This window comes from Aethalodelphis obliquidens, unplaced genomic scaffold (assembly GCF_003676395.1).
Source record: "Aethalodelphis obliquidens isolate GAN/ISIS:26980383/991018 unplaced genomic scaffold, ASM367639v1 scaffold51, whole genome shotgun sequence".
NCBI classification, from domain to species: Eukaryota; Metazoa; Chordata; class Mammalia; order Artiodactyla; family Delphinidae; genus Aethalodelphis; species Aethalodelphis obliquidens.
The window spans coordinates 6,537,578-6,560,863 of NW_020837995.1; the positions used below are offsets into that span (position 1 = coordinate 6,537,578).

Consider the following 23,286-nt stretch of genomic DNA (forward strand, 5'->3'; position numbering starts at 1 on the left):
AGCACCTGTTACACATGGGCGTCTTACTATGAAAAACTCACGGGGGCTTTGTGGTTCCTGGGCTCCCGGGCATAAGAAAGCTCGTAGATTTCGTCTTCAGTGTAGTAGAGATCTAGGGATAACTGCAGATCAAAGGAGAACAGAGTTAATTGCTAGGATGCTGTTTGCCTTTCCCAGGGCCGATGTGTTTCTTTCTTGGTTCTTCCTCTCTAGTGGTTTACCCTTTTAGGCTGTAAGTCATTTGTTTTTAAAAATTCACAAAATTTTGGGGGTATAACATCTACCATTGCAGTAGGGCAAGCGTTAGTTTTTGTTAAAGTATTTTTAAACTTTGGAGAAGTCTCAAGATGCCCACTTTTAAACTATGGTTTAATAGCTAAGCTTCTAGGCAGAGCTTAGGCCAAAGGCCCTATCTAGTCAGATGGTCCACACCTCACGTGTTCTCTCCCAAAGCAGACGGATGATCTGAAAGGACAGTTTGCATGGCCTGATACCATTAAAATTTGATTCCAGCAACAGAACCCAGTTTAAATGAGAACAGGTAATATCAAACAATATTAAGAGTTTCATATAAGAAAAACTTTAGAGGAGAGAGGTCTTAGAAATAATCTTGTTCCTAATCTGGATTCTGTGGATGGGCTTCAGGGGGTTCAGAACTCAAAAACATCCATATTTTTGAGTATATACGGCTTACGTATATTTTGGGAGGGAAATGCTTAGTTTTCCTCACAGAATTTGTGAACCAAGAAAGCTAAGGTTCAGTGCCTCTTTCCTCAGATGATGCGGTCTAAGGCTGAAACTAGCCAAGGTCACCTGGACAATTAGCAAAAGGGCTGGGATTAGACACCAGCTGGATGCAAAGCCTGAGGCACTATCAGAATAATCCTGTGAGGTAGGAAGAGGCTACAGTGATTATTCCGTTCTGCAAAAAAAGCAGATTAAAAATTGTCTAATTTTAGAACTGAAAGAGAAGGGAGAAGTCATCGCAGAGATGAATCCCTCTGATTTTACAGAGAAGGAAACAGAGAGAGTTATGTGCCCACAGTCAGTCACACAGCTGGTGAACTACAGAATCACAGGTCTGGAAGGGAGTTCATCTGATCTCACCCCCCCACCCAAAGTGCAAATCCTGGTCTCCTGCATCACAAGTGTTCGCCTGCCCTTGGCTTAAATGTCTCTGGGATCCAAGCCAGTGGTAGCAGGACCCAAATAATGAACCTATTTTTTCCTTTTTTTTTAAACTCAATGCCTTGTCCTTTTTTTAAATGAAAACCGACTGTCTCCAATCTCTTACCAAGCCTTGTATCCTGATTTGCTATCAGCTCCTCCCAGAGAGCTTAGGACTGGCTTTTGTAGGGGGAGGGGAACACTCCTAGAGGTCCAAAGGGCATGGTGCTTAAGAGCACAGCCCCGGAGTCCCACCACCCGGGTCTGAGCCCAGGATCTGCTGCTTAATAACGTGTGGCTTCTGGAAAGTTACGTCTTTGTGCCTCAGAATCCCCATCCATAAAATGGAGGTAATGAGAGTATCCACTTCATAGAGTTCTTGTGAGGCTTAACTGAGCTGATCTTTGATGAGGTAGCGCTCAGTAATTTGTCTCCCATGGAGCCTCACCGTCAGCAGGTGCACCAGGTCCTTGTTGGCCTCCAGGGGTGGGGCCACCTCTTGCAGCTGGACCAGTTCATTGATATGATTGTAAAGGGCCAGCAGCTTGTGGACGTTCACCTTCCCCTCCTCCAGATAGTCGGGCATGGCTTCATACAGGGAGATGAGGTCCTTGAGGTGTACCCCCAGGATGGGGATCTTGAAGTGGGTGCACTCCCCGTAGGCACGCCGGTAGTTGTCATAGTTTCTGCAGGAGGACAGCAGCTCGGTCATCTCACCCAGAACCTACAAAGCAGAGGAAGGGAGCCAGTCACAGGTACCATCCAGGCAGGCTGCGTTTCTGCAGCAGCTGCCTTTTACTCTCAGCTCCTACCATAATTTCACCCCATCCCTGATTTGTCAGGCAGGGGGTGGTCCACCTAAAGGTGTAGATTCTGACTCCCCAGTTAAAACTCCAGCTTATGTCAAACATCGCAGAGTAGATTTAGAAAACGCAAGGTGTGCTTTACAACGTAACTGGAAAATTCTAGATGAGGTTTTTTTTTTTTTTTTTTTTTTTGCGGTACGCGGGCCTCTCACTGTTGTGGCCTCTCCCGTTGCGGAGCACAGGCTCCGGACGCGCAGGCTCAGCGGCCATGGCTCACGGGCCCAGCTGCTCCGCGGCATGTGGGACACTCCCGGATCGGGGCACGAACCCATGTCTCCTGCATCGGCAGGCGGACTCTCAACCACTGCGCCACCAGGGAAGCCCCTAGATGAGGTTTTATTTACCATTTTTATGCTAAAATTGTTCTTTAAAAAAATAAGTAAGCACACGATAAAAAAGATCTTAAAAGTACAAGAGTATACAGTGCATAGTAAGTGTCTCTGACTTCTACCCCAAGCCACGCAGTCCCCTTCCCTAGTGTCTTCCGAATGATTCCAAAGACACTGCACCGCACAACACTTCAAGTGTGCTGCCCACGCAGCTGGCGCGGGGAAGCGTGTTTCCAGCGTGGCGCTTCAGTCACCTGTCAAGTGGTGTTATTCCTTATGCTGCGCTCTGTGGGCCTTGGCTCGGTGAGTCTCAAGATGGGCCTATGCCTAGGAAGCAGGTGACATTCCACCCATGACCGAAACCCTAGATAGGGAGACTGAACAGACTAGACCAATTCCCAGCAATGGACCTGAGAGGACGAGGCAGAGGCCGTGGGGGGCTCTACGTTAGAGCCTGTGCTCTGCCGTGGCCAGAGGGCGTGTGGCCGCTCCCAGCACAGCAAGGGCACAGCCAGGTCTGCTGTTCCTTCCAGTGCACCTGCTTTAAGTCAGCACGCAGTTCACAGAACCCCACCCCCACGTGTGGTGACCGGCCTTCTCAGAAGCAAAGACAGGAAGGACAGACTCACGTCACAACACAAAACAACCATTTTAAACACTGTGCCGGAAATTCCTGTAATAAAATCGTGGCCTAAAGTACCCTTTCTCCCGCTGAAGAGCTTGAGGTCTGGGAGTCAGCCCCCGGCAGCCATGTGGCTGCCAAGAGAGCCTCCTCACACACCTCTAAGGAAACAGGGCGCGCGAGTGTGGAGTGTGGGAAATGCTCACAAGACGAGAGACCAGCAGCAAAGATGACAGAGGTACTTCTGTTCCCCTTGGAAGGTGACATAAACTACTGCAGGACGCTAGCTTTAATTCTGGACTTAGGAATTCACTATGCAGACCACCCCGAAGGTCAAGCAGCTACAGACAGGAAGCACTGCTATGGGGGGACCCCCAGCTGCAGAGCAGCAAGCTACATCTCGTGAACGAAATGACACGAAGGCCCTTGAAATTCTGTGATTCTCTCCCTCCGAGACACAGGCAGTCTTCAGTTGTTCTGCCAGCTCCCAGCCAGCACTATGAGGGAATTATAAGGTGACCAGACCACGGGGAGGTGGGGGTGGAGCGGTGTCCCTAGACCCCAGCATTGTCAGAGTAAGGATGATTAATAAGAGGCTTTCTGAAAGGAGGCTGAACACCTGGGAAAACGGATGTGGCACCGAGGCTCATACATCTCTCCCTAAGAAGAGAGCTCGCGAGGGGACTGGGGTTTGAGTTCAGTAAGGGAGGCCAAATGAGATGAAATGCCCAGAGCAGCTGTTATCAAACCCATACCATAAGTAGCTGCATTTATACCTGTACTATATCATAGTGGTTTACATGTGTGATAACAGCCGTAGGTATAAAGGATTAAAGTCCTTTCTATAAAATCTAATTAATAACGTAGGAAAGTACATAGGACACTTAAGAAAAATGTTCCTCAATAAAATACCACCTATTAAAAAATGGTACCTGAAAAGCTCATTTCCAACTATCTGGAAAAATTCAGCTCTCCACAATGTCACTCTCCAAGGGTTCCAGCTAGCTAGGTTTCTAACGTGTCACTAAATAACCTCACTTGACATGCAGACTGAACTATGGTCACTGAACCACTCTTCCTCGCTAGAGCAAGTGAGTTCTCACTACAGATGGTGACTCCGGATACTCAGTGGCATACGAACATGGGAAAGACACACACATTGTTTCAAATCACCAGCGGGAACGGGTGCAGTAACACTGCGGCCAGACTGAGTCACAGTCACCCTCAAATCTGTGACATCCCCGTTCCTGTCCTGTGGGTTTTCTTAGGGGTTGCTTCCTTGGTATTTTGCCTGGTTGAAAAGGGATGCTTTGGTTCGGAAATGCTCTCTGGGCTGCCCCTCAAGGAGGAAACGCTGACGCTAGTCCTAGGAATGCTGCTCAGGGGCCCGGGGGGAGACAGGAGCACTGACCTTACTGATTTCATGCGGGACATGTGCACTTGTCTCCTTGAGCCTGGAGATTGAGCTGTGACAGAGCCCTCCTATCACAGCCATCAACGTATTGAAGTTCTGTAGTTGGTGGAGCTTCTGTGACACAGAAAACACAGTCACTGTACATGTCACTTACATGGGAGCTTAGATGCTGCCTCTCATCTCTGTGTTATGAGTCTTTCTAATTCTGGCCAAAGGCTAGCAATCAGGTATTGCAATTTTCTGTCCATTTCTTTCCTAAGGCTTAATTCCAGACCAGGAGGTCCCAAATCTAGCAAAGCGTCATGTCTTCCTCCTTTAGTTTCAGCTGGTCTGTGGACCACCCTCTACAGCAGTGGCTTCTAACACCCAAAGTACTTGTTTAACACAAAGATTTCTGGACTCAAGTACAGATGTTCTGATTCCCCAGATCTGGGGTTGAGCTTAGGGATCTGTGCTTTAGTTAACATCAGAGCAGGTGGTCCATGTACCACACTTTAAGAAACACTGGTCTAGAACATCTAGAGATGAAAAAATATATCGTTCAGCATAATCCTTTATATCCTTCACCCCAAAGTAACCAGACTTTTATTTCTGAGGGCAACGCCAATGCCTATATAGGACAGTAACTGGGACAGAGATGCTAGAATCTCTGTGAAATTTCAAATATATGTTCACAGTATCTGCTTTTCTCTTATCAGATGCCTAAACTCTGTCCCTCAAACACTAAACCCAGCCATTCAACACAACATGGGCTCACAGACCTAAATCAGGCTGGTCCAGCTCCATTAAAACCTGAAATTACCCTTTCCTTTGCCATGTGGGCCACATTTGGTAAAACAATATAGGCTGGTAAGCATCTTCTGAAAAATGTTAAAGATCTAAACAGATCTAACCATATCCTGACCTTGAAGATGGCCTGTAGGGCCCTCTCTATACTGCCCTTGTGTGGGATGTAGAAGAGTTACCGTATCTAGATCTGGGGACAGGTAATAAAAGTGCACAACCCCACCCGGAGGTTCATGATGAGAAAGCAGCTCTAATGGATAGACTAGGCTGGGGGAAGAGGGGATAATTTACCTCTTAGCCCAGGCGCTAAGTCTTAATCCAGTCACTCACCTGAGCCACCTGGATGAACTTGATGAAGACTTCGGCTCGGAGCTGGGGGGTGGGACGGCTGAGAACCATCAGTTGTACCCACTGGGAGATGCCGTTACACAGGGCAATGGACCGCTCCATGGTAGGGTTCTCCTTCACGCAGCTATTTACGAGGTAATTCTGATAATCGGAGAACTGGGGAAAAAGAAACTCATCAGGACTGCCGCTCCAGTATTCTGGGAGACCCGAGGGGCTTATTACCTCTGCTGAGTTGATGGCTAGAATCTGCTAAGGGACAGAGGAGCTCTTGGCTTTCCTCTCCTGCAGACAAGGATGGTAGGAAGGACATCTTTCTTATTCTACCCACAGCATGGTCCCTCTACATCAAACGTCGTTAGGCCTAAATGGATGTGTACACATACAAGTTAACCCCAATATTATGTTGAGTAGATAGGGATAGTGCCCCTTTTCAATTCTGAAGAATACAGTATACAAGAAAAATCTCAGTACTAGTTCCAGCTATGTTGCTGAAGGTAAGGGGGAAAAAAAAAGATCATCTCACAAAATCTGTGTCACACACTCTTTTTCTCTCTCTCCTAGCTGTTTTCTTAGCTTAAAAATGGGATAGGGCTTCCCTGGTGGCGCAGTGGTTGAGAGACCACCTGCCGATGCAGGGGACACGGGTTCGTGCCCCGGTCTGGGAAGATCCCACATGCTGCGGAGCGGCTGGGCCCGTGAGCCATGGCCACTCAGCCTGCGCATCCGGAGCCTGTGCTCCGCAATGGGAGAGGCCACAACAGTGAGAGGCCCGCGTACCGCAAAAACAAAAACAAAAACAAAACCGGGATAACATCTGTCCTATTTAGGACACGGAATTGTTAGTAAGATCAAACATGATAACCTGTGAAAGCACTTTAACTTTTCAAAGTACTACATAAGTGTGAGGTGGTGCTAACAGGATATTATTAACCTCACGATCAAACAGACCTGTTTGGATTTCCCTCTATTCGCCAACTCAAGCAGGGGCGAAGTGAGTGGGGTACGTGACACTGGTTAGCTATTATTTGGAGACCACAGCTTCCCATTCACCTGGGCAATGGCATTCACTATGGCTGACGCTGAAACAAACAGCAGATGTGAAGCTGGAAATGTCCCAGAAGATCAGTGTATAAGTCATGACTGCAGCTACTGTGTCCCTGTCACAAACAATCCTTCTGCTCAAATAGTGTAACAGAGGGAGGAGAGTTTGCTCTGCTCCAGTGCTCCCATGGGAGTTTTCAGTGCTGTTCCCCAGCTATTTCCAGCTCTCCATTTCTCAACTCTGCCCTTTGAGATCAGGTGTGACCACATGACAGTTTAGCCAGGAGAATGTCAGTGGAAGTGACGTGATGACCTTTTTTTTTTTTTTTTGCAGAAACAAGGGAACTGTTTTAATAATGATGTTTATATTAGTAATAGGCACATTCCAGAAATAAAGAAAAATCCTCTCGCTGGGATTGTATTGGAACGAATGCTTTTCAGGGAAATTCTTTTAGGAAGTCGAGCACACTATCATTTCATACCCTAAAGATCTTTAGATATTTAGGAGTTGCTGATAGATGTGACGACTTTTGAGATAGAAGAGCCAGTGAATGATTGGCTATGTTGCCTTTCCAGGCTGCAGAGATCGTGGAGATCTATGTCAAGATGAAGCCTCCCACACCCAGGCTCTGAGCACCTGTGGTCAGCAGAGGCCCCTGTGCAGGAGTGAAAAATAAACTTTTGCTTTGTTAGGCCACTGAGATTGGGTGGGAAGGGTTGAGGGGGTTGTCATCAGCGTACACACCTTAGTCCTGCCTGACTAGTAATACACTGATGAGAAGATCTCATAACCTGAATAAAATGAATGCAAATTAACTGAGCCCCATTTTTCTGTGCTGTTCGCTGATGGGTGGAAAAATATGAGTAGACCAAACCTACTCCTTAAGAGAGACATATACAGCACAAATCTTACCGGTTCTAAGAAAAAGCTCCCCGATTCATTCCAGTGACTACATTTATATACCCCTCCCATTCGAAACGTAACATATTGAATCCACTTGTTTTTTAAAAGAATTATCTCAGTATAATTCTTCCCCCCTCCAAAGTATTATAATAATAAGCAGAAAATATCAAATGTCACTCAATTCATAGCAGAGATAAATTTCCCTCCCACCCTACGTGGGGAAAACTGTTTAGAACTGTGTAGGTAAAACAAAAAGATCCCCCCAAAAGTCTTCTACGAGGTGACCGTGACATTCAAAAGAAATGAAGGTTCAAGCTGATGTCTTCATTTGCAGCTAGAACCCTGCACCGACACTGGGGGAGCACTGGCGCAGAGGCCTTGTTCTGCACTGACTCTTCCCTTCCACCTCCACTGATCTGAGCCCTGGCAGGGAGCAAACAGCCCACAGGCCTGACAGAGCAGTCCTACCAGTTGGGCCCCAGTACAGCTCAGATTTCCAGTGTGATAAATGGCTCTTTTCAGTGTCCTTCCCCCGTGACACGAGAGGCACTGCCAAATGGAAACCCCCCAGGGGGAGCGGTCCAACTGGGGCCTGTGGTTCTGTCTGAGGGGAGCCAGTGAGGAGACTGGAGGTCCCCATGCAGATGAATGCTTGGAGACGTATTTCCAAATTGGGCTGGAGGGGGTGGGGAGGTTCCTGGCTGATTGGCAAAATAGCTGTGTGAAAACAGGGAGGCTGTCAACATTATGGGAGAAAAGCTATAATAACCCCTGTAACCTGGTTTGCAGCTCTCCTTCCAAACACAAGCAGCCTCAATTAATTGGTGCTGAGTGACCGAGAGAGGCTTGTGATCCTGGTCTCAGCCCTGACTCTAATAAACTGTGTGATCTGGTCCAAGCCACCCCTGGGCCTCCATCACCTCAGCAGGGAACAGGTACATCTAAGAAATGCATCCAGCAACTAGGTAGTCTCTACTTTCAGAGCAAAGCTCAGAACTGTATCTTTCCATAGCGGTGGGGGCTGAATGGAGTCATTTCTCAGGAAATCATATCGGCCAGTGAGGCTCTGTTGGCAAGTTCTCTTGTATGGAGCTGGTGTTCTTTGGTATCACATATGGAGTTTCAGTGAGCAAGGTTTGTGTCAGCAGTTTCTCTCTAGAATCAGGGGAGACTGCTGGGCCATGTCAGCACCACCTCAAGGGTTTAGGTAAATTCTGGGCTAGACCAGTAGCATCTGATTTATTTTGAGATTTCTCACAGCCATCCAAAGCCTATTCTAGAATGAATTCAAGTCCTCTTACAGGACTTAGCCTCATTTTTTTGGAGGAAAATTTAAAAAAACCATTCTGGAAGCCTAATGATTATCAGGAATAAAATGTGTGTGTGTGTGTATGCGCATGCACGTTGTGTGTACACTCACGTGTGCACGGTACCAGGTGTGCCCACAGTATTGCCACTTGAGCGAGTGGTGGGCTGAGGGAGGTGGGCTTGGAGGATGGGAGCGTGCAGCAAAGCAGGAGCAACAAACAAGGCAGCGTGTCCTGATTTTCCCAACGACACAGAGTGATGGGAAAGCCTACCAGCGCTGAGGGGGTCTCTAGGGTTAGGAGGTGGATGGCCTGTTGAATTCCTCTGCTTATTTTCAGAGATATCCCAGGGAAGCTTTTCTCCGGCCCCTTGGGTACATACAGATATCCTCCGGAAGGACTTGAACTCCAGGTAGGTAAGGTGCTCGGAGAGCTCTTCTGGTTCCAGATGGTCAAAGAGCAGGGAGACTTTTCGTTTCTTGCTGGTGTTCGATTTTATCCTTTGAGTCAGTTTCCTGGACCAGTCACGGGCATTGCTTTTGTGGGTAAAAATGAAAGGGAGAAGACAGGGAAAAAGAATAAATCAAAATTGCTTTTTAATGCAAATAAATCCATTAACGCTTCCCACAAGACTATGCAAAGCACCATTACCTAACTTTCCTTGGTCAAAGCAATGCATTAACAGTTTCCCCACATCAGTTTTTCCTACGGTGGCGACAAGGAAGCTTTGATGGTTTTCCCTGAGCCTTCTGAACGTGCCATGGGAACTGGGTAAAATGCATTTGTCTTAAGTCTGTGGGAAGGACAGAGTCTCGGGCATTGTTCACAGTGTCCTGGCTCCTCTGTGTAGCCCTGGCAGGTCTGCTCTCTCCATGCCTTCTGTGTGTTTCCTCATCTCATGAGGGTGATGGGGACTCTATGTGGTTGGAAATCTCAAGGTAGTGGGGCAGTTTTCATGCCAGAAAAGCACAGAGAACCACAGAGAGGAGATGCCATGCTGGGTAATCATGTGTAGGAACAGGTGGTCACTCTGGGCAGACTTGTGGCATTTTCCTCAAATGTCCCCAGCCACTGAAATGACCAAGGAAGTCTAGCTAACCCTAGAGTTAGCCCCCAACACATTTTCTTGTAATCAATCCACGTGTTTCTTACTCAGTTTCAATTTCCTACACTAAGGAAGCAAAGAGAAAGGTAGCAGGCTGCAGATCTGTGTTTCCCAAACCTGTATTCCTGAGAACCTTGTCTCTTGACAAAAGGGTTCTGTGGTCAAATGAGTTTGGGAAATGCTACAAATTCTGCAGCCCCCATAGCCAAAGAGCATATTACACACTCTGAGATGCATTGCAAAAAGGAAGTTCGACTCTCTCAAGTATATCTGGTCGGGCAATATCCCACTGACTAATTCCTAAAGAATATACCGTGGAAAATATTGGTAGAGGAAAGTCAGCTAGGGGTGTATTGGGATAAGGAAATCAGGGTTTGAGAACTGCCCTGGGCCCTGTGTGCTGCATTTAAAAAATGAAGACACTGTTACTGTAAAACCTTCTTTTACCTCTCAAGTTATTATAATTCTAAGCAAAGAAGTACAGAGAGTCCAACCCGCTATGTAGATTTAATTGGGACTCTGACATGTGATTTGGAAATCATTTCCACACGGCCACGGCACAGGGCACTGAGGGCTCTCACAGTCCAGATTCTGCTCTGCCATTAACTCAGCTAGCTGTGTGACCCCAGAGAAGCAAGCCTTGCTGAGCCTGTTTCCCAGGACGTTGGATAAAATCATCTTGAAAATATGTTTCAGTCCTAGAATTCTATGTCCTAGGGATCTGTATTATTCTAAAACAAAGGGGCCACATTGTGAAAACCTTAGCATATGATGAGTGTACTCTCCTCTCCCCAGATTAGGACAGGCATTCATTTTTCCAGAGTGGGACCATCTCATAAATAAGAAATCCAAGGAATAATATGCAGTACTCCTGAGATCCTTTCTATCTCTGCATAGGTCTAAGTGTCTCTTGCAGAACTTTTTGGCCTACCGAATATGTTATAAACCCTTTGCTCGATCCATTTTCCAGCAGTCCCTTCCCCATTTATAAGTGCAGGGGCCCTCCAGGCGTTAGCTGCTGAAGAGGCACCAATTTAGTCACCACACTTTCAGTTTATTGGGATTTATACAAATTTTAGTAAATATCTGGCTTCCTGATTTCTTTTTCACTGAGACTTCTTTTTTCCTACTCTTGGATATTAGTCACGTACACCGTTATCACCAGGGGGCTTCTCTGCTTTCCTGCTACATGTCAAGCTTTTCTCTTTCATGAGGCCATCTGAACCTGCCTGAGGGCTTCTTGGGGTGGGTAGAGCAGACGTCACAGCGGGACGCAGAGCCTTGCTGAGCGGCCTGGGTTGTATTACAGGAGGGAGGTGGTTTCGAAAGAGGCGTCAAAACCACGACACTCACATTTGAGTTGTGTCAATCAGGCGGCAGTGCAGCTCCTCGCCGTTAGCTTTCACCAGTTCCTGAAACTCTTCCATAGTGCTTGCCAAGCTGGCATCTATTTTAAACATGATCCAGAATTCTGTTATCCAATACCTACATGGTGGGATTTAAAAAACACAAGCCAAAACTGAAGCCAAGGACTCACATTGTGGTGGGTTCTTCCCACAAAAAGGATTCAGAAAAAGACAGGGGCTGGTTTGTTCTATATTCCTGGGAATATAGAATCTATATTCTCTACACAGAATATAAGGAACTGGAGTAGGGGTGGGGGGAAGAGAAGAAAACCACTCACTGACAATCCTCTGCGCCCCACATATTAAATGCTATGCTATGATAAGATGAATCATAATGAAGGAAGCCACTGCAAAGATTTAGGCACAACCATGTGTATCAGAGAGAATGATAAATAAGACAACGGCAGACAAACCAAACGTCCAAAGATTGGACAATGCATCTGTAAATTATACTTTATTATACCTCAGGATATTACATGGCCATTAAAAATAATGTTTACAAAAAGTTTTTAATGACTAGAGAAGATTCCTATGATTTAAAGTTAAGTGAAAACTACAGGATACAAAATTTTGTATGTATTTTGATCTCTACTATGTTAAAAAACCTACTTGGAAAGAGACAAGGGAAATATACCAAAATAGGTAGTTGGATATAAGTGATTACTACTATAGTTATATTCTTCTCTATATTTTCAAAGTGCTCTAATATGAGCTACATTACTTTTATACTTGGGAATAAAAACAAACAAAATAACCTTTCCCTTATGTCACTTGATACCAAAATGCTGTAAGGTTGACAAAAACATTGGTATAAAATATTAAGCTCAGGCACATCAGAAAAAACCGACTATGCTCTTTGAGGACTTTCCAGTACTAACAATTGCCCTTTCTGGTCTGTCCAGAGGTGTTGTATAGATGGTCAGGAAGGGAAAGGCAGGGAGGACAAGGAAAGAGCTAGAGTCTCTGGCTGTTTCATTTCACCCCACTCCACAAAGTCCCAAATGCATGCAGAAATGTTACCTTACAAAATAGCAGATCTTCAGGCAAAGCCCTGGTGAATTCTTTGCCAAGGCATCCTTATAGGTATGGCTGTGGTTAAGGGAAATGGAAGCCTCTGTTATAGAAACCAAACAACCTTTCATCTTTGCAAGTATTGCTAAAACTACCCTCCCTCCAGCCCCACATATAGTTTCTTTTAATGTTTCTTCTCTCCCTGGCCATAGGATAAAACCAACTCAATGTGTGCAGCTGTATGCTTATGAAGGGCAAAGATGGTGACTTTAGCCCATGCTGAAGTCGCTTATGGAAGAAGGCCACAGCATCTCCTCTGCAGAAGTAGGAAGTCAACAGCACAGCAATGTCCCCGCACAGGTGACCTGTAAGAAGTAAAGAAGGGGCAAGTGACCTCTGCCCATGCCCAAGACTAGGAGTCTGCTGGAGACAAGCTAAAAAGAAGAGCTTGTTCTTATCTTTTCAGCAACTGATAAAAAATCTGTGCATTGAATTAGAAGAAAGGGAAGGAATAAATATTCAGATATATTGTAATGATAATCAAGGCAATAATAGGAAAATGATAATACATGCCTAGAAAATGTCAGTAGATTGATCTTACAGGTTGTAATAGCAAGTCAGAAAAAGCCATGTGAATGATCCAAATACAACTGGAGAGCACATTAAGGATCAATACCATTCGGAATATTCCAGGAGAATGATGCCATTCTAAGAACAAGAAAGAATGGCAAAGTTCCACCAAGTTCACGCATCTCTAGAGATATATGGAAAGAATAAGTGTTTACTGTAAAGGTCACAGAAATGCAAAATCCAATCCAGTGACGAACCTGGGTGGTCCTACCCTCTTCCATCAACATACTGAGGAATCAGGCTATGTGGGCTGTGTGCCCCGCAAGACACTGCCCTCTTTCTCCTCTAAAAGCCATGTCAAATTAACCACAATCCAGGGCTCCGTGAATTTCAGCAGGGCCCCTGAGAGGAATCCACTGAGCAGCCAGCAGATGTCTCAGTTAACTGGGGCTGTGCAGTCTTCTTTCAGTGGCTATGCATATTTTAACCCTTGGAAAACTCAGACTTAAATATAGCAAAGTAAAAAACAGGCCAAATCATATTACTGATTTTTTTATTAGGAAGGGATCTATGCCTTTTGAAATCTTATATACCTGTAATGTTTAAGAGCATATTAGAACGAGAGTCTTGAAACTTCAATCTGGAATATACAATTAAGGGATTTACACTTGTGATTTTAAATTCAAATCTTATTAAGTTTATGCATAGCTTTGGAACATCTAAGGTAATGTTAGCTTTACTGTTGATAATTTAAATTTACTGAAGTTATAAAAACTATTTAGAATTCAGAAAAGCCTCTGAAGTATTTAAAAAATCTAAGATTTAAAATTACAAGTACATACCTATCAATAATTACTTTAAATGTAAATGGACTAAATGCTTCAGTCAAAAGACATGGAGTGGCTGAATGGATACAAAACCAAGATCCATATATATGCTGCCTACAAGAGATGCACTTCAGATCTAAATAGTTAGACTCTTCAAGAAAAAAAATGGGAGTGCCCAAATCAATAAAATCAGAAATAAAAAATTTACAATCAATACCACAGAAATATAAAAGAAAGTAAGAGATTACTACAACCAGTTACATGCCAATAAAATGGACAACCTAGAAGAAAGGTACAAATTCCTAGACATGTACAATCTTCCAAGACTGAGCCGGGAAGAAATAGAAAATATGAGACCAATTACCAATAATGAAATTGAATCAGTAATTTAAAAAAAAAAAAAAAAAAAAACTCTCAGCAAACAAAAGTCCAGGACCAGATGGCTTCACAGGTGAATTCTACCAAACATTTAGAAAAGAGTAAACACCTATCAAACTATTCCAAAAAACTGCAGAAGAAGGACCACTTCCTAACTCATTCTATGAGGCCAGCATCACCCTGCTACTAAAACCAGTCAAAGATATCACAAAAAAAGAAAATTACAGGCTAATATCAGTGATAAAAATATGATGAACATAGATTCAAAAATTCTCAACGAAATATTAGCAAACCAAATACAACAATACATTAAAAGAATTATACACCATGATCAAGTGGAATTTATCCAGTGAATGCAAGGATAGTTCAATATCCACAAATCAGTCAAACTGAAGAATATATAAATAAAGAATAAAAATCATATGATCATCTCAATAGATACAGAAAAGGATTTGAGAAAATTCAACAATTTATGATTAAAAAAAACTTTCCATGAAGATGTGTAGAGGGAACATACCTCAACGTAGTAAATGCCATATATTATAAGCCCACAGCTAACATCATACTCAATGGTGAAAACTGAAAGAATTTCTTCTACAATCAGGAACAAGACAAGGATGCCCACTCTCACCGCTTTTATTCCTAGCCAGAGCAATCAGACAAGAAAAAGAAACGAATCCAAATTGGAAAAGAAGAAGTAAAACTGTTACTGTTTGAAGATGACATGATACTATACATAGAAAATCCTAAATATACCACCAAAATACTACCAGAGTTCATCAAAATTCAGTAAAGTTGCAGGGTACAAGATTAATATATAAAAATCTGTTGCATTTCTATATACTAACAAGGAACTATCAGAAAGAGAAATTAAGAAAACAATCCCATTTAAATCACATCGAAAAGGATAGAATATCCAGGAATAAATCCAACTATGTAAGTAAAAGACCTACAGTCAGAAAACTTTAAGACACTGATGAAAAAAATTGAAGATGACAGAACAGATGGAAAGATATACCATATTCATGGATTAGAAGAATATCGTTAAAATGACCATACTACCCAAGGCAACCTACTGATTCAATGCAATCCTATCAAAACACCAATGGCATTTTTCACAGAAAACAAATAATTCTAAAATTCTATGGAAAGAAAAGTCCCCAAATAGCAAAACAATCTTGAGAAAGAAGAACAGAGCTGAAGGTATCACACTCCCGGACTTCAGACTATACTACAAAGCTACAGTCATCAAAACTGTATGGTGCCAGCACAAAAACAAACAAGTAGATCAATGGAACAGAATAAAGAGCCCAGAAATTAACCCACACACTTATGGTTAATTAATCTAAATCAAAGGAGGCAAGAACATACAATGGAGAAAAGACAGTCTCTTAAATAAATGGCATTGTGGAAACTGGACAGTTACATGCAAAAGAATCAAACTGGACTATTCTGGACACTATGCAAACTGGACACCGTGCACAAAAATGAATTCAAAACTGATTACGAACTTAAATGTAAGACCTGAGCTGCCTGGAAGCAGAGAGGCAGCATATCCAAAGGGCTGCCTCCATAGTGTGGAGTTCAGGAGTTTGGAGAGCCCTTTGGGGGTCCCAGTTTTACCTAAGAGATGTCAACTTGAGAGTGTGCTGAACTTCACCTTATGCTCCCATATCACGTGTAGTCATCAAAGTGTTTTCTCTGCGGTTTCACAGACATTCTCAGAGGGGAATCAGGAAGATGGTGGAAGAGTAAGAGGTGGAGATCACTTTCCTCCCCACAGATACACCAGAAATACATCTACACGTGGAACAACTCCTACAGAAGACATACTGAACGCTGGCAGAAGACCCCAGACCTCCCAAAAGGCAAGAAATTCCAGACATACCTGGGTAGGGCAAAAGAAAAAAGAATAAACAGAGAAAAGAATAGGGACAGGACCTGCACCTCTGGAAGGGAGCTGTGAAGGAGGAAAGGTTTCCACACATTAGGAAGCCCCTTTGCGGGCGTAGACTGCAGGTGGTGGAGGGGAAAAGCTTCAGAGCCACGGAGGAGAGCACAGCAACAGGGGTGTGGAGGGCAAAGCGGAGAGATTCCGTCACAGAGGATCGGTGCCCACTGGCACTCACCAGCCCGAGAGGCTTGTCTGCTCACCTGCCGGGGCAGGGGTGACTGGGAGTTGAGGCTCGGGCTTCGGTTGGAGCGCAGGGAGAGGACTGGGGTTGGCGGTGTGAACACAGCCTGCAGGGGGTTAGTGCACCACGGCTAGCTGGGAGGGAGTCCGGGGAAAAGTATGGACCTGCCGAAGAGGCAAGAGACTTTTCTTCCCTCTTTGTATCCTGGTGCACGAGGAGAGGGGATTAAGAGCTCTGCTTAAAGGAGCTCCAGAAACGGGTGTGAGCCGCGGCTAACAGTGCGGACCCCAGAGACAGGCATGGGATGCTAAGGCTGCTGCTGCCGCCACTAAGAAGCCTGTGTATGAGCACAGGTCACGATCCACACCTGCCCTCCCGGAAGCCTGTGCAGCCTGTCACTGCCAGGGTCCTGGGATCCAGGGACAACTTCCCCGGGAGAACACGCGGCACATGTCAGGTTGGTGCAACGTCCCGCCAGCCTCTGCCACTGCAGGCTCTTCCCGCATCCATACCCCTCCCTCCCACTGGCCTGAGTGAGCCAGAGTCCCCGAAGCAGCTGCTCCTTTAACCCTGTCCTGAGCGAAAAACAGACGCCCTCCAGCGACCTACACGCAGAGGCAGGGCCAAATCCAAAGCTGAGCCCCGGGAGCTGTGCGAACAAAGAAGAGAAAGGGAAATCTCTACCAGCAGCCTCAGAAGCAGTGGATTAAAGCTTCACAATCAACTCGATGTACCCTGCATCTGTAGAATACATGAATAGACAATGAATCATCCCAAATCAGTCCAAATTGAGGAGGTGGACTTTAAGAGCAAGGTTTATGATTTTTTTCCCCCTTTTCCTCTTTTTGTGAGTGTGTGTGTGTATGCTTCTGTGTGAGATTTTGTCTATATAGCTTTGCTTTCACCATTTGTCCTAGGGTTCTATCTGTCCGTTTTTTTTTTTCTTTTTTAAAAAAAATTCTTAATTATTTTTTATTTTAATAACTTTATTTTATTTTATCCTACTTTATTTTATTTTATCCCCTTCCTTCCTTCCTCCCTCTCTATTTCTTTTTCTTCCTTCCTTCCTTCCTTCCACTTTCTTTCTTTCTACTTTTTCTCCCTTTTATTCTGAGCCGTGTGGATGAAAGGCTCTTGGTGCTGCAGCCAGGAGTCAGTGCTGTGCCTCTGAGGTGGGAGAGCCAACTTCAAGACACTGGTCCACAAGAGACCTCCCAGCTCCACATAATATCAAATGGTGAAAATCTCCCAGAGATCTCCATCTCAACACCAGCACCCAGCTTCACTCAACGACCAGCAAGCTACAGTGCTGGACACCCTATGCCAAACAACTAGCAACACAGGAACACAACCCCACCCATTAGCAGAGAGGCTGCCTAAAATCATAAGTCCACAGACACCCCAAAACACACCACCAGATGTGGACCTGCCCACCAGAAAGACAAGATCCAGCCTCATCCACCAGAACACAGGCACTAGTCCCCTCCACCAGGAAGCCTACACAACCCACTGAACCAACTTTAGCCACTGGGGACAGACACCAAAAACAACGGGAACTACAAACCTGCAGCCTGCAAAAAGGAGACCCCAAGCACAGTAAGATACGCAAAATGAGAAGACAGAAAAACACACAACAGATGAAGGAGCAAGATGAAAACCCACCAGACCTCACAAATGAAGAGGAAATAGGCAGTCTACCTGAAAAAGAATTAAGAATAATGACAGTAAAGATGATCCAAGATCTTGGAAACAGAATAGAGAAAATGCAAGAAACATTTAACAAGGACCTAGAAGAACTAAAGATGAAAGAAGCAACAATGAACAACACAATAAATGAAATTAAAAATACTCTAGAGATGGGATCAATAGCAGAATAACTGAGGCAGAAGAACGGATAAGTGACCTGGAAGATAAAATAGTGGAAATAAAAACTGCAGAGCAGAATAAAGGAAAAAGAATGAAAAGAACTGAGGACAGTCTCAGAGACCTCTGGGACAACATTAAATGCACCAACATTCGAATTATAGGGGTTCCAGAAGAAGAAGAGAAAAAGAAAGGGACTGAGAAAATATTTGAAGAGATTATAGTTGAAAACTTCCCTAACATGGGAAAGGAAATAATCAAGTCCATGGGAAAGGAAATAGTTAATCAAGTCCAGGAAGCACAGAGAGTCCCATACAGGATAAATCCAAGGAGAAATATGCCAAGACACATATTAATCAAACTATCAAAAATTAAATACAAAGAAAACATATTAAAAGCAGCAAGGGAAAAACAACAAATAACACACAAGGGAATCCCCATAAGGTTAACAGCGGATCTTTCAGCAGAAACTCTGCAAGCCAGTAGGGATGGCAGGACATATTTAAAGTGATGAAGGAGAAAAATCTACAACCAAGATTACTCTACCCAGCAAGGATCTCATTCAAACTTGATGGAGAAATTAAAACCTTTACAGACAAGCAAAAGCTGAGAGAGTTCAGCACCACCAAACCAGCTTTACAACAAATGCTAAAGGAACTTCTCTAGCAGGAAAAACAAGAGAAGGAAAAGACCTACAAAAACAAACCCCAAACAATTAAGAAAATGATAATAGGAACATACCTATAGATAATTACCTTAAATGTAAATGGATTAAATGCTCCCACCAAAAGACACAGACTGGCTGAATGGATACGAAAACAAAACCCATATATATGCTGTCTACAAGAGACCACTTCAGACCTAGAGATACACACAGACTGAAAGTGAGGGGATGGAAAAAGATATTCCATGCAAATGGAAACCAAAAGAAAGCCGGAGTAGCAATTCTCATATCAGAGAAAATAGACTTTAAGATAAAGACTATAAGAAGAGACAAAGAAGGACACTACATAATGATCAAGGGATCGATCCAAGAAGAAGATATAACAATTGTAAATATTTCTGCACCCAACATAGGAGCACCTCAATACATAAGGCAAATACTAACAGCCATAAAAGGGGAAAGAGACAGTAACATATTCATAGTAGGGGACTTTAACACCCCACTTTCACCAATGGACAGATCATCCAAAATGAAAATTAATAAGGAAACACAAGTTTTAAATGATACATTAAACAAGATGGACTTAATTGATATTTATAGGACATTCCATCCAAAAACAACAGAATACAAATTTCTCTAAAGTGCTCATGGAATATTCTCCAGGATAGATCATATCTTGGGTCACAAATCAAGCCTTGGTAAATTTAAGAAAACTGAAATTGTATCAAGTACCTTTTCCGACCACAAAGCTATGAGACTAGACATCAATTACAGGAAAAGATCTGTAAAAAATACAAACACATGGAGGCTAAACAATACACTACTTAATAACGAAGTGGTCACTGAAGAAGTCAAAGAGGAAATAAAAAAATACCTAGAAACAAATGACAATGGAGACATGATGACCCAAAACCTATGGGATGCAGCAAAAGCAGTTCTAAGAGGGAAGTTTATAGCAATACAATCCTACCTTAAGAAACAGGAAACATCTCGAATAAACAACCTAACCTTGCACCTAAAGCAATCACAGGAAGAAGAACAAAAAAACTCCAAAGTTAGCAGAAGGAAAGAAATAAAGATCAGATCAGAAATAAATGAAAAAGAAATGAAGGAAACGATAGCAAAGATCAATAAAACTAAAAGCTGGTTCTTTGAGAAGATAAACAAAATTGATAAACCAGTAGCCAGACTCATCAAGAAAAAAAGGGAGAAGACTCAAATCAATAGAATTAGAAATGAAAAAGGAGAAGTAACAACTGACACTGCAGAAATACAAAAGATCATGAGAGATTACTACAAGCAACTCTAAGCCAATAAAATGGACAACCTGGAAGAAACGGACAAATTCTTAGAAATGCACAACTGCCAAGACTGAATCAGGAAGAAATAGAAAATATGAACAGACCAATCACAAGCACTGAAATTGAAACTGTGATTAAAAATCTTCCAAGAAACAAAAGCCCAGGACCAGATGGCTTCACAGGCGAATTCTATCAAATATTTAGAGAAGAGCTATCACCTATCCTCCTCCAACTCTTCCAAAATGTAGCAGAGGGAGGAACACTCCCAAACTCATTCTACGAGGCCACCATCACCCTGATACCAAAACCAGACAAGGATGTCACAAAGAAAGAAAACTGCAGGCCAATATCACTGATGAACATAGATGCCAAAATCCTCAACAAAATACTAGCAAACAGAATTCAACAGCACATTAAACGGATCATACACCATGATCAAGTGGGGTTTATTCCAGGAATGCAAGGATTCTTCAATATACGGAAATCAATCAACGTGATACACCATATTAACAAATTGAAGGAGAAAAACCATATGATCATCTCAATAGATGCAGAGAAAGCTTTCGACAAAATTCAACACCGATTTATGATAAAAACCCTGCAGAAAGTAGGCATAGAGGGAACTTTCCTCAACATAATAAAGGCCATATATGACAAACCCACAGCCAACATCATCCTCAATGGTGAAAAACTGAAAGCATTTCCACTAAGATCAGGAACAAGACAAGGTTGCCCACTCTCACCACTCTTATTCAACATAGTTTTGGAAGTTTTAGCCACAGCAATCAGAGAAGAAAAGGAAATAAAAGGAATCCAAATCAGAAAAGAAGAAGTAAAGCTGTCACTGTTTGCAGATGACATGATACTATACATACAGAATCCTAAAGATGCTACCAGAAAACTACTAGAGCTAATGAATGAATTTGGTAAAGTAGCAGGATACAAAATTAATGCACAGAAATCTCTGGCATTCCTATACACTAACAATGAAAAATCTGAAAGTGAAATCAAGAAAACACTCCCATTTACCACTGCAACAAAAAGAATAAAATATCTAGGAATAAACCTACCTAAGGAGACAAAAGACCTGTATGCAGAAAATTATAAGACACTGATGAAAGAAAGTAAAGATGATACAAATAGATGGAGAGATATACCATGTTCTTGGATTGGAAGAATCAACATTGTGAAAATGACTCTACTACCCAAAGCAATCTACAGCTTCAATGCAATCCCTATCAAACTACCACTGGCAGTTTTCACAGAACTAGAACAAAAAATTTCACAATTTGTATGGAAACACAAAAGACCCCGAATAGCCAAAGCAATCTTGAGAACGAAAAACAGAGTTGGAGGAATCAGGCTCCCTGACTTCAGACTATACTAGAAAGCTACAGTAATCAAGACAGTATGGTACTGGCACAAAACCAGAAATATAGATCAATGGAACAGGATAGAAAGCCCAGAGATAAACCCACGCACATATGGTCACCTTATCTTTGATAAAGGAGACAGGAATGTACAGTGGAGAAAGGACAGCCTCTTCAATAAGTGGTGCTGGGAAAACTGGACAGGTACATGTAAAAGTATGAGATTAGATCAGTCCCTAACACCATACACAAAAATAAGCTCCAAATGGATTAAAGACCTAAATGTAAGGCCAGAAACTATCAAACTCTTAGAGGAAAACATAGGCAGAACACTCTATGACATAAATCACAGCAAGATCCTTTTTGACCCACCTCCTAGAGAAAAGGAAATAAAAACAAAAATAAACAAATGGTACCTAATGAAACTTCAAAGCTTTTGCACAGCAAAGGAAACCATAAACAAGACCAAAAGACAACCCTCAGAATGTAGAAAATATTTGCAAATGAAGCAACTGACAAAGGATTAATCTCCAAAATTTACAAGCAGCTCATGCAGCTCAATAACAAAAAAACAAACAACCCAATCCAAAAATGGGCAGAAGACCTAAATAGACATTTCTCCAAAGAAGATATACAGACTGCCAACAAACACATGAAAGAATGCTCAACATCATTAATCATTAGAGAAATGCAAATCAAAACTACAATGAGATATCATCTCACACCAGTTAGAATGGCCATCATCAAAAAATCTAGAAACAATAAATGCTGGAGAGGGTGTGGAGAAAAGGGAACCCTCTTACACTTTTGGTGGGAAAGTAACCTGATACAGCCACTATGGAGAACAGTATGGAGATTCCTTAAAAAAGTAAATATAGAACTACCATATGACCCAGCAATCCCACTACTGGGCATATACCCTGAGAAAACCATAATTCAAAAAGAGTCATGTACCAAAATGTTCATTGCAGCCCTATTTACAATAGCCCGGAGATGGAAACAACCTAAGTGTCCATCATCGGATGAATGGATAAAGATGTGGCACATATATACAATGGAATATTACTCAGCCATAAAAAGAAACGAAATTGAGCTATTTGTAATGAGGTGGATGGACCTAGACTGTCATACAGAGTGAAGTAAGTCAGAAAGAGAAAGACAAATACCGTATACTAACACACATATATGGAATTTAAGAAAAAAAATGTCATGAAGAACCTAGGGGTAAGACAGGAATAAAGACACAGACCTACTAGAGAATGGACTTGAGGATATGGGGAGGGGGAAGGGTAAGCTGTGAGAAAGCGAGAGAGTGGCATGGACATATATACACTACCAAACGTAAAATAGATAGCTAGTGGGAAGCAGCCGCATAGCACAGGGAGATCAGCTGGGTGCTTTGTGACCACCTAGAGGGGTGGGATAGGGAGGCTGGGAGGGAGGGAGATGCAAGAGGGAAGAGATATGGGAACATATGTATATGTATAACTGATTCAGTTTGTTATAAAGCAGCAACTAACACACCATTGTAAAGCAATTATACTCCAATAAAGATGTAAAAAAAAAAAAAAAGTAAGACCTGAAACCATAAAACTTATAGAAGAAAACATAGGTATATGATCTTTGACATCAGTCTTCATAACATTGTTTTTGGATATGTCTCCTCAGGCAAGGGAAACAAAAGCAAAAATAAACAAATGGGACTAGGGCTTCCCTGATAGCACAGTGGTTAAGAATTCTCTTGCTGGTGCAGGGGACACAGATTCGAGCCCTGGGCTGGGAAGATCCCACATGCTGCGGAGTAACTAAGCCTGTGCACCACAACTACTGAGCCTGCACTCTAGAGCCCATGAGCCACAACTACTGAGCCCG

The 23,286-nt window shown here is 43.0% G+C and overlaps 1 protein-coding gene across 4 annotated transcripts in view; it reads right to left on the reverse strand.

Moving 5' to 3' along the window:
* RASGRP1 (RAS guanyl releasing protein 1) overlaps positions 1-23,286 on the reverse strand; it is an 86,945-nt gene that overhangs the window by 19,011 nt on the left and 44,648 nt on the right. For all 4 annotated transcript variants that reach the window (XM_027083844.1, XM_027083843.1, XM_027083846.1 and 1 more), the window contains exons 4-10: positions 12,316-12,378; positions 11,243-11,374; positions 9,167-9,320; positions 5,515-5,688; positions 4,396-4,512; positions 1,616-1,891; positions 42-122 (exon numbers count right to left, since the gene is read on the reverse strand). In XM_027083844.1, coding sequence (XP_026939645.1) covers positions 42-122; positions 1,616-1,891; positions 4,396-4,512; positions 5,515-5,688; positions 9,167-9,320; positions 11,243-11,374; positions 12,316-12,378 — 997 coding nt within the window. The remainder of the gene's footprint in view (positions 1-41; positions 123-1,615; positions 1,892-4,395; positions 4,513-5,514; positions 5,689-9,166; positions 9,321-11,242; positions 11,375-12,315; positions 12,379-23,286) is intronic.